Source organism: Lepus europaeus, chromosome 8, assembly GCF_033115175.1.
Source record: "Lepus europaeus isolate LE1 chromosome 8, mLepTim1.pri, whole genome shotgun sequence".
Classification (NCBI taxonomy): domain Eukaryota; kingdom Metazoa; phylum Chordata; class Mammalia; order Lagomorpha; family Leporidae; genus Lepus; species Lepus europaeus.
Genome location: NC_084834.1, coordinates 82,412,534 through 82,424,956, shown reverse-complemented (window position 1 = coordinate 82,424,956; position 12,423 = coordinate 82,412,534). Strand labels below are relative to the sequence as shown.

Sequence of the window (12,423 nt, the reverse complement as noted above, 5' to 3'; positions counted from 1 at the left end):
AGCTCCCAGATGCAGCATTGGGCAGCCCTGGCCATTTGGGGAGTAAACCAGTAAGTGGGAGACGTCTGTCTCTCACCCTTCCTCTCAAATAAAAGAAATAAATGATTATATGCTATCCCTTAAGTACTGCCAGTTGCAAATTAACTACCAATAGTAGACACTTAGCCAGGGAAATATCCCATGTTTTCTTCCATACAAATAGATTGAATGTGTGACAGTTCCAGCCTGCAGAGCTGAGAGCCAGGAGCTCTCTCCTGTTGCGTTTGACTACATTACACCCATACACCCAGAACACGAGTCTGAGCTCAGCTCTCTGCCAGAGTAGTGCTAACAAGTCTTGAAACATCTTGCTCTTCACTGTTTCAGAATATCAGTTTAGATTTGCACATGGGACATGTCCAAGGAATTTAGATGTAGTTTTGTCTTCCTCATTGAATACAATAATCTGAATATAAAATATCTGTCTCGATCTCATTTGTTATCAGGAAATATAATATTAAACATTGGCTTTTTTTTTGCAGGGAAAACCATAATGTTAACATTTTTGTTCTTAAATAGAATTTATTCCCACAGTTTAAGAGGGAATCCCAATTGACAATAAATATAGAGCTGTGCGGAATTAGGAATTATCTGTTGATGAAAATATCCTGAGAGGAATATGTTTTTCAGGTGCCTTGAGCTCTGTTAATAGAAGGATGTCTCTCTCTCTCTTTCTGTGACTGTCCTGCCTAGACTGCACGGAGAGATGGCTCCGGCAACTGCTTATTTCCCACATTCTTCCTAGCTGTGTGATTCTTCTCCCCAGTTTCGTTTTTGCACTTACAACGCATCTTCTAGCTCCATTAACAGTCCCAGCATTCATTGCACGCAGTTACAAACCCCGCTCTGCTTATGAGACCGAGTGTGCTTGGGCTGAGTCCTCCTCGCCTCCTCCCTGGGGAGCTCTCGGCTCCACTTGCCTGAGCAGCGGGAGTGACAGCACCGGTCGCAATCTGCCACCCCCACAGGACTGCAGCCCCGGCTCCTTTCCTGATAGGCATCTGGAAGTGTTCGCCTTCCCAGACCCTGGCAGTGACTTGAATGTTTACATTGTTGATGCTCTGCGCACAGGTAATGGCAGATAAAACATGACCAGCGTGACCAGCAGAGACAAAAAGCTGATTGATAAGGATCACCTATTCATGAGGGAAGACAAGGAGGCAGGAGATGAGGCTGCAGGGGACAGGGTTCTTGGGGCCAGAGAAGGGAAATAGGAAGGTGAGGGGAGACTTTTAAAGTACGGGGCCATAAGGAAAGAATCCTTGACCTCCTTGTGGTCTCACTGCTCTCATAAGTCAGCAACAGAGTAAGAGGAGTGGGACAAACAGTGTTTGCAGTTCAGGGGGGATTCTGTATTCTGCATTTACATGGACTGTAAAAAGCCATGAAGCGGAGACTTTTATTAAAATTACGTCACTGGAGTGACAAAGTATTCTGTGTTCATAGATTGACAATGAGCTGTGATTGTGTGGTTCGTTCTAGTTCTAGTTGAGTGTCTGGCAACCTGTGTGGGTTTCTGCAAAATCAGACTCTGTTATCTTTTAGAAATTGAAAATATACCTTAAACTAGGTTTCTGTTGGCAGTCTGTGCATGCGTATGTAGAAAATGGAGGGAAAAAATTACCAGGACACTTAATTGTATAAAGCTCTAGGCTACTTTGAGAGCCTACGGATTGTCTTCAGGATTTACTAAGTAATGTGTTTCAAACAGTGCAGGCTCTGTGAATGTAAGACTCTTGTTTGTGGTAAAGCCTTAATGGCCCTTTGGATATTCACCATATGATTTGAGTTCTGACCTCTGTTTACCTGGGTTGTTGGCAATATTTGTGAATTTATTAGTAATAAAACTACTTGTTTTACTAATCTTTTTTTTTAACTTTTATTTAATGAATATAAATTTCCAAAGTACAGCTTATGGATTACAATGGCTCCCTCCCCCCATAACTTCCCTCCCACCCGCAACCCTCCCCTTTCCCACTCCCTTTCCCCTTCATTCACATTAAGATTCATTTTCAATTCTCTTTATATACAGAAGATCAGTTTAGTATATATTAAGTAAAGATTTCAACAGTTTGCCCCCACATAGCAACACAAAGTGAAAAATACTGTTGGAGTACTAGTTATAGCATTAAATCACAATGTACAGCACATTAAGGACAGAGATCCTACATGATATTTTTAAAAATTGATTAATTTTCTATGCAATGTCCAATTTGAAACCAAGTTTTTTTTTTTTCTTCATTTTCAATTATCTTTATATACCGAAGATCGATTCAGTATATACTAAGTAAAGATTTCATCAGTTTGCACCCACACAGAAACACAAAGTGTAAAAATACTGTTTCAGTACTAGTTATAGCATTACTTCACATTGGACAACACATTAAGGACAGATCCCACATGAGATTAAGTACACAGTGACTCCTGTTGTTGACTTAACAATTTGACATCCAAAGTTAAACTGCCCTTTTCAAACCAGACTTCCTTCCCCAACCAAGGAAACACTTCCCTCGCCTGCTTTTCTCATCTCTGGATGGAAGGACCTGACACCTGGTGCCTAAAACAGAAACTTTAACTCCTTAATCTCCTAATCCCCACCCAGTCTATCCCCAAATCCTATTGTTCTTTTTCTTAAGTATCTCTTAAATCCTGCATGAACACTGCTTTCATTAGTGCTTTGCATGTAGTATGAATCATAAAAAGTTATTAAACATGTATTTTAGACTTTTGAGTAAATCATAGTATTGATGGACAATGAAATTGGGCAAGAAATTAGCATCAAGATCTGTGGATTGTAGTGTATAAGCAATAATACAAGCTTTTCCTGCAACATTTCAAAATATCTCTTTTCAGTGTATATATTCAGATTGATTTCATGATCTATGTAATTGTATTAATATTTGTAAGACAGTGGCCATGTTTTTAGGAAACATTTACAGATTGATAGAGGCATTATTCTGTAACTTTAAATGATCCAAAAATGATACAGACATACAAATGAGTAAAAAAATACACAAGCATGCAAATAGATATAATACACACACGTTTACATGTCTATGATTATACACAGAATAGACAGGCACTGAGAGCGCAAGAAAATTAAAAAACTAATCTGGTAAAATCTTAACAAGAACTCTTGTAAAAGATATAAATTGTTACAATCTGTTAAAAGAATATTTGACAGTACATTTGCGAAGAACTTAAAATACATGTTCTTTGAGTTATTAATTCTGCTTCTAGAAATCTCAGTTAAGGGATAGAATCAGTGACTTGTGCAAGGATGCATGTGTCAGAGTAGTCACTACAGAACTTCAGCGTCATAACAAAATCTTCAGTCTCCTGACTCCATGTTAACTGAGTGCGGAGGAAGTGGCAAGTTTGTTTATTTTAGTTGGTTGTTGCTTTTCAGTTTTCCTTCATGAACGTGTCGTGCTTTTGAATGCTGCTTGTGCCTTTAGCCTTGCAGTTAAGGGGCTCATGTCCAATATTAGCATGCCTTTGTTCCATCCCTGACTGTGGATCCTAGCTGCAGATCCCTGCTGTTGGAGACCATGGGAAGAAGCAGTGATGGCTCAAGTAATTGGGCTGCTATCACTCATTTAGGGAGACCTAGATTGACTTCCCAGCGTCTGAGTTCAAACCAGCCTGAGCTACTTAGCCATTTGCCAAGTTATCTGCCTTTGCCTCTGCCTGTGCTCCCCTTCAAATACATACATACATACATAAACATTTAAAAATAAACAATAATACTCTTTTGTCAAGGGCATATGGTTGTCTTAATAAGATACTGCTAATTTGATTACCATGTAATTGTACATGTTTTTGGTTCTTTTTCTCCAGAGATCACCTGTATAACAATCACCTGAGATGATGATTAACAATGAAATCCTTTGCCTAAAAATCTCTGGGATTGAAGTCAGTAAATATACTTTTGCATTAAAGCTCTCTGAGTCATTCTTATTTATATAAAGTTAGAAAAGGCATGCTTAAAGTAAATCCGATTTGTCAGGAACTGGACTTCTAACAAATAATACGTCATAGTTTGGTAAAACTCACATCTTTGGCTAGAAAATAGTCAATCTTTTAAAATTAGGGTTCCATTGAAGAGGAATAAAGCTATGTATTTTTGAAGCACATTTTTGTTGAAAGTGATGCACATCCTTGTCTGTGTTTGGCAACCTTTGAGGCAGCCTCTTCCTTTGTGCCCATCAGAAGACAACTTCCTGTTTCATCTGCAATGACTGTAGGTTCACTTTTATCCAATGGCCTGGTATAGCGTGCTCCAGAAACCCTATGAAAGGAGCTGTGACCTCATCAGTGGAATCTTGAGTAAAGATGAGCTTCCTGCTTCTATTTGCAGTGTACTGGTGCCTTCACCTGTGTTCACATTATTTCTGTGATTTTATCCTTGTCCAGCCTGTCCCTCCAGAGTAGACATGTGTCCTGGAGGAGTGGTCAGTCATGGTAGTCAAACATTTCATTGGGGATATGTGCATATTTTTGCTGCCAGTTAGCGTGTTAGAAACCAGTGTTTTGGGACAGTGGGTTAAGTTGCTGTTTTTGACACTGGCATCCCACCTGAGCAACAGTTGCTGCTCTGCTTTCTCTCCAGCTCCCTGCTAATACACCTCGGGACCCTGTACCCATGTTGGAGGCCCTGCTGGAGCTCTCCACTCCTGTCTTTGTTGTGGCCCATCCCCAGCCTTTGTGGCCACCTAGGGAGTGAACCAGTAGATGGAAAAACTCTTTGTCCTGCCCCTCTCCACTGTCCCTCCCCACCTCCTGTGCACTCATCCTTCTTTAAAAAAAAAATTAGTGCATAAAAATGCCACTTCATTTTTGCCTGTGATACTTAGCAAGTACTTCTAGGCAAAGAGCTGTTTCCTGAGTTTGTATGTGGAACTATTCTGTGCATGATGGCTGTCTGTCTTTTAATTTCAGATTTTGTTGATGGACCCATCCACCACAAGGCCCTACTCATATCGGTGACGGTCTGTAGCTTGCTCTTGGTCCTTATCATTCTCTTCTGTTACTTCAGGTAAGTTTCCAGCATGGAGGTGGAGTGCCCAGAGTTCACAGTGTCTTCCTTACACTACTAATCTACTGCTTTTGCCTGTCAGTGTTTTCCATCATGGCTTACTTGGACCTGATTAGATATTGCATTTAACTGAAAATATTAGTTACCATTAGTGCATACGTGTCCTAATGAAGCTGTAAATAGATGCCCATCTCTTTTCTGCTTCAGACATCAGAAATGTCCAGATATATATTTCAACCCTAGGGAATCTAGTTTTGTTGAGAAATTTGGGGGCTGGTTGCTACTTAGTTTCCACTCTAAGCAGAAAAATGACCCATATTTAACTAGGATGGTCCAAGGAATTTGCTGTTGAGCTAAACTTTCCTTCTAATATTAAAAAAGTTTAGCTATAATTTATAGATTAATTACTAAAATAAAATGTCATAATATTGAAGTTAAGTGTGGTCATTTATAAATCATTTTGTTACCTCAGAACTGATTCTCTAGGTTGTGAAATTTGAAGAATTTTTCTATTCATATAATTTGCCTTTTGAGCAGTTTAATATGAATTTGTGATAGTCTGTAAATGAGTGAGTTGATTCAAATAAATTTATTTTGAAGTGAAAACATTAAAATTACTTACAAAATGTTTTTGAAATTTAATTTTACTCCATTTGATATTGCATTTTATATTACCTTACATAAGAGTTAATTGTAATGTATGTTATGACCCAAAAATTTATATCTTAAATTAAGGATCCTAAAAGATTTTAGGAGATTCATTTAGGAGCTGTTTACAAACACTAGCAGAATGTAGTGTGCTTATATATATATGGTAAGAAAAAGAATAGAGAAGAAAATTTATAGGTGGTCAAGACCAAGTAAAATCATATAGTTTATTTTTAAAAATACACTGGCAAAATAATTATCATTTGGATATCAGAAACATAAGGGTAACACATACTTAGCATTTAATCTTATGTTTATCTGCTAAGATGAATTCTGATTACTGGAAGGCTTCACCCCTTTCGTTGCATCCTATTCTCTCAAATTATCTGCGTTTTTCCCTCTTCAGGTATAAGAGGCAAGAAACCCGACCTCGGTACAGCATTGGGTTAGAACAGGATGAAACCTACATTCCTCCAGGAGAGTCCCTGAGAGACCTAATTGAGCAGTCTCAAAGCTCGGGAAGTGGATCAGGCCTCCCTCTGCTGGTAGGAGAAGAACGTATCTTGAATTTAAAGGAAATGTCTTCTGAAAGGAGAAGTCAGTAAACACTGGGTTTCATTTTACTGAAACAGATAGGGCCCCGGACAAGGAGAAAGCGCTCTGTAGTCAGCTGGCCATCAGATCTCAGGTGCAGGGCTTCCTGATAACATTTTGACATATTGAGGGTAGGTGATTGTTTTTTAATGCACGGGTAGGGTTACTGTCCAGACCCTCAGACATTCTGATAAAGAGCTGATTAGAAAACACGCAACATCGGACCATCTTACCTCTGTTTTTGGTGGGGATAGCATTACTGCACTTCGGCCTGGCTTTTGAAGGCTAAGGTATGACTGCCATCTGGGAGCTGAGCACTTTGACAAAGGAAAAAAGGCCATGTCCGCTACGGGGCTTACGTTTCAGGGTGAGCTCCTGGCTTTCCATTCAGGAGGGGTTTAGTTTTCTGATGGTCAGTGCTGTCCGCACTGTGAGCCTTGACGAGACAGTCGGCCCGGTCCAAGGCGCTTGCTTCCACGACAGAAGTGTTTGCTGCTTTTATGCACCATGTGGAAAGATGGTCGGGACTTGGGATGGAAGAGCAATTTTCATTAGAAATTGTTTCCTTAGTAAACTTTGAAGATCCTTCTGGTCTGATGCTGGCTTTTGACTGTTGCTTCCTTGGTTCATTGTGACCTTTTAGTTACTACAACAAGATATATTTTTAAGGCCTGGCACAAAATGACTTGTGTGGTTATTTTTAGCAGTATGGTCCAAATGATCCAAATTGTTGTAGAAGTTTTAGAATCAAATTGCTTGACTTATTTATTCCCAGCTTTAATTAATACATAGCAAATACAAATCTTATATTTGAAAATAGGTTGTACTTTTTTTAAAGTACAAGTAGTAAAACTCCCTTTTAGTATTCATGGATTAGGTGCTCCTGCTTTTCAGATTCAAACTGACTGTTCTTCTAGAACTTTTCTTCTTTCTAACCCATTACTATGCAGTTATTGCTCTAAAATCTTTGATCTTATTATGTCATTTCCATGGATATAGCCTTCTAATACCTAGTGCTGTTGCTGGCTCTTTTTTTTTTTTAACTTTTATTTAATGAATATAAATTTCCAAAGTACAGCTTATGGATTACAATGGCTTCCCCCCCACCCATAACTTCCCTCCCACCCGCAACCCTCCCCTTTCCCGCTCCCTCTCCCCTTCCATTCACATCAAGATTCATTTCCAATTCTCTTTATATACAGAAGATCAGTTTAGTATATATTAAGCAAAGATTTCAATAGTTTGCCCCCACATAGCAACACAAAGTGAAAAAATACTGTTGGAGTACTAGTTATAGCATTAAATAACAGTGTACAGCACATTAAAGACAGAGATCCTACATGATATTTTTTTTAAATTAATTAATTTTCTATGCAATTTCCAATTTAACACCAGGTTTTTTTTTTTTCATTTCCAATTATCTGTATATACAAAAGATTGATTCTGTATATAATTAGTAAAGATTTCATCAGTTTGCACCCACACAGAAATACAAAGTGTAAAAATACTGTTTTAGTACTAGTTATAGCTTCACTTCACATTAGACAACACATTAAGGACAGATCCCACATGAGACATAAGTGCACAGTGACTCCTGTTGTTGACTTAACAATTTGACACTCTTGTTTATGGAGTCAGAAATCTCCCTAGGCTCTAGTCATGAGTTGCCAAGGCTATGGAAGCCTTTAGGGTTCGCCGGCTTCGATCTTATTCTGACAGGGTCATAGTCAAAGTGGAAGTTCTCTCCTCCCTTCAGAGAAAGGTACCTCCTCCTTTGATGGCCCCGTTTTTTCCACTAGGATCTCACTCGCAGAGATCTTTCATTTAGGTCTCTTTCAAGTCATCTCAAGGATCTAGAAAATCTGCAGCAAACCAAACCCAAACCTAGTAGGAGAAGAGAAATAATTAAAATCAGAGAAGAAATCAACAGGATTGAATCCAAAAAAAATTACAAAAAATCAGCCAAACGAGGAGCTGGTTTTTTGAAAAAATAAACAAAATTGACACCCCATTGGCCCAACTAACTAAAAAAAGAAGAGAAAAGACCCAAATCAATAAAATCAGAGATGAAAAAGGAAACATAACAACAGATACCGCAGAAATAAAAAGAATCATCAGAAATTACTACAAGGACTGTATGCCAGCAAACAGGGAAATCTATCAGAAATGGACAGATTCCTGGACACATACAACCTACCTAAATTGAGTCAGGAAGACATAGAAAACCTAAACAGACCCATAACTGAGACAGAAATTGAAAAAGTCATAAAGGCCCTCCCAACAAAGAAAAGCCCAGGACCAGATGGATTCACTGCTGAGTTCTACCAGACATTTAGAGAAGAACTAACTCCAATTCTTCTCAAACTATTCAGAACAATTGAAAAAGAGGGAATCCTCCCAAATTCTTTCTATGAAGCCAGCATCACCTTAATTCCTAAGCCAGAAAAAGATGTAGCATTGAAAGAGAACTGCTGGCTCTTTCTTAGCCTGATCCTACGGTGTATACGCTCAGCCTGCCTACCCATCTCCTGCTCCCACCTCCCTGCCACCTGCGTTCCAAACTCTACACCACCGTTGAGTGACTGTTCATTAAATTCTTAAATACAACCCCATCCATGTATTTGCAAATGTCCTCTCTTTAGGAATATTCTCCACAGTTAGGGCTTGAGGCCTACCTCATGTTCTGCCTCTGTGACAACTTCTTTTAAGCTGGCGTATTTATTTATCTTCTGCTGTAATGTTTTTCATTTTAGTACCAATACCACAGCTTAAAATAATGTTGTCATTGATGTTAATGTGTCGTGTCTTTTGATGGAATTTGTCCTCCTTTGTTGCTGTGGACTCCTTCTGAGAGGAAGAGCATGGTGGGGGCAAGAGGTGTGGAGTCACCACACAGACCCTGGGAGTCGGGTGAAAGTGGGCCAGAGGCGAGCTGTCTGCAGACTCGTTTATTTTAGTTGGTACAGCAGCTTAAATAGCCAAGGCTACCAATCTGGTCAAGGGGTGGTTTATGCCCTAACCAATCACAGCCTGTTGCCAGATAGGCTTCGTTACCATGTGGTTTCCAAAGCCATCCATTCACAGCCTGTTGCCAGGCAGGCTCTGTTGCCAGGTGGTTTCCCAGGGGATTTCCAAAGCCAGTGGCCATCTTGGCATGGCCTTCTCATTCCACCACACTCCTTGAGGGTGGAAATTCCATTTTGTTCACTTCCTGTCCCCAGTTAGAGTGCTTGATTCATGAAAGGGCCTGCACAGTCATTTTTTCTGAAGATTGCAAGGAGTAGGCATTTAGCCTAGAGGTTAAGATAACTGTGTCCCACATCAAGTCCTGACTCCAGCTTCCTGCTAATGCAGACCCTGGCAGGTAACAGTGATGGCTCAGGTAGTTGAGTTGCTGCTACTCATGCGGGAGATATGGATTGAAATCCCTGATTCTGGCTCTGGCCCCAGATCAGCCCAGGCTGTTGTGGGTAGTTGAAGAGCAAAATTGTGGATGGGAGTTCTTTTTTTCTGTTTCTTCTCTGACTCTTTACTTCCCAAATAAGTTAAAGCAAATGCTGCCAGCTCTTACTCTTTTTTTCTTTTTAAATATTTATTTTATTTATTTGAAAGACAGAATTAACAGAGAGAGGTAGAGACAGAGAGGTCTTCCTTCCACTGGTTCACTCCTCAGATGGCCACAATGGCCGGAGCTGTGCTGATCTGAAGCCAGGAGCCAGGAGCTTCTTCCAGGTCTCCCATGTGGGTGGAGTGGCCCAAGGACTTGGGCCATCTTCTAGTGCTTTCCTAGGCCAGAGCAGAGAGCTTGAGTGGAGGAGGTCTAGAACTGGGACCCATATGGAATGCCGGCGCTTCAGGCCAGGGCTTTAACCCACTGCGCCACAGCGTTGGCCCCAGCTCTTACTTTTAATATCTGTTTAAATACTGTCTTGACTTATAGAATCTGTTAAAAAAAAAACAGCATTTGACTTATTTCATTTTATACTTAAGAGCATATATTCTCAAACCAGATTGCCCAGGTAGTAGTTTTTACAAATATATTCTCATTTAATCCTCATTGCAACCCTGTGAGATAGTATACCCGTGGATGACCTAATGATACAATATATACCCCTCTCCGCCAAGAGCTGTCACAGGCAACACTCTGTGTACACACAAACTGAGACGGCTATGATATACTCTTAGGGAACTGAGGCCATCATTATATATTTGACCTGACATTGACTGAAATGTCATTCTGTGACCCGTGAATGCACTAGAAATACCTCCCTGTTACACTTCAGTTGATGTAGGCCCAGATAGTCCAACTGGCTTGTATGTGGAAGAGCTGGGATTCGAACCCAGGAGATCTGCCTGTAGAACCCATGCTTTTAGTGTTTGTGAGCAAAGACTCACATGTTAGTTCAGTGCAATAAATACATTCGATCGGGTCAGGTGGGAAGGAGCAATTTAGAGAACCTTGTTCAATAAAGAAAATGTCTCAGTATTACAGATTTAATATCTGGTTTTAAGACAGTAAGTGTATAGTAGTCCCTCCATGTATTATACCTCATCTTCATACTGATTTGTTATTTAGTTTATTAACATCATGGAAAAATTCCTGCCTTACATAAAAACACAACTTGGACTTTGTGTTCACCACAAGACTTTACATTGCCCTTTCATTTTGAGTCTTCTCTTAGTTCGTAAATTATCTATTTATTTTTTTTCTTCTTCAAAAGGAAGGCAGAAGATAAGGTTGTAAGACGTAAGGTAGTGTTTGTTTTTGTTTTCTTTGTGTTTTTTTAGCTACTATATATGCAAATGCCCAGCAGAATATTTAATACATACACATAATATAATAAGTAAAGTTCTATTGCTTTTTTATATTCAATTTATCTGAACTTTTAAGGGAATTAAAAGTGAAATAAATTCTTTTCACACTGAACGTTAACCTCTTAAGTGAGCAATCTTCGGAAACATTTTCTCCATTTTTAACTCAGCCTTATTAAATAAAGACTTGTAAGCTATATATCTGCATGTAGAAGAGTGTGTGGGGTGGGAATAATTCAGGGACATGGTAGAAAGTTCAGAGCATTGCTTATAGAAGGTACTGCAAAAAGCTTATGGAAAACAGAATTAAAAGGTAAGTTAGGGCAGATATTTGGTATAGCAGTTAAAATCCAGTTGAGATACCCACTTCCCACTTCTGAGTCTCTGAGTTTTATCCCAAGCTCTGGCTCTTTATTCCGGCTTCTTACCAATGCAGACCCTAGGAGGCGGCAAGTGATGGCTCAAGGAGTTGGGTTTCTGGCACACTCCAGAGACTTGGCTTTAGTTCCCAGCTGCTGGCTTCAGCCTGTCCTAGCCCCAGCCATTTCAGGCATTTGGCAAGTAAGCTAGCTCTCTTTATTATTAATTTTTAAAAAGTTTAATTTGGTGCACAAAATTTTTAAAACCCATGCATAAATTTTCATAATATATATTTTCTATGAAGATCCTACATATGTGTGGTTTCAAGTTTTAAAAAATATTTCTATAAAAGGAACAAATTTCATGTATTACATAAATGCAGTTTTAAGAACTGCATTTGGGGCAAGTCCGATTGAGCATGTCCCAAATTGTACATCTCCTCCCTCTCTTTTTCCCACTCTTATATTTAACAGGGATCACTTTTCAGTTAAAATTTAAACACCTAAGAATAATTGTGTGTTAATTACAGAGTTCAACCACTAGTACTAGAACAACAACAACAACAAAATACTAAAAAGGATAAAGTATTACATTGTACATCAAGAGTCAGGACAAGAGCTGATCAGGTCATTCTATCCTCCCTCCTTCCCTTACTCTCATCCTCCCTTCTTGATCCTTTCTTATTTTTCTTCAAATTTTTGAAGTGACATACTTTCAATATATAATAAAAAAAACTTAACCCTACACTAAATAAAGAATTTAGTAAGTAGAAAAACTACTGTAAATAATAATCAAATCTCAAAATCTCAATTTCTCTCATATACATTACTTTTTTTATACTCTATATATTACCATAAATCAGAAAATTTGTCTACTTGGGGATGACTTATTTCACTAAGCACAATGGTCTGTCTCCAGTTGCATCCATTTTT

At 39.1% G+C, this 12,423-nt stretch overlaps 1 protein-coding gene across 2 annotated transcripts in view; it reads left to right on the top strand.

The window, feature by feature from the left end:
• The window catches only part of BMPR1B (bone morphogenetic protein receptor type 1B), a 434,320-nt gene that overhangs the window by 391,853 nt on the left and 30,044 nt on the right, over nucleotides 1–12,423 (top strand). For both annotated transcript variants that reach the window (XM_062199848.1, XM_062199849.1), the window contains 2 exons: nucleotides 4,981–5,077; nucleotides 6,132–6,270. In XM_062199848.1, the coding sequence (XP_062055832.1) occupies nucleotides 4,981–5,077; nucleotides 6,132–6,270 (236 nt within the window). The remainder of the gene's footprint in view (nucleotides 1–4,980; nucleotides 5,078–6,131; nucleotides 6,271–12,423) is intronic.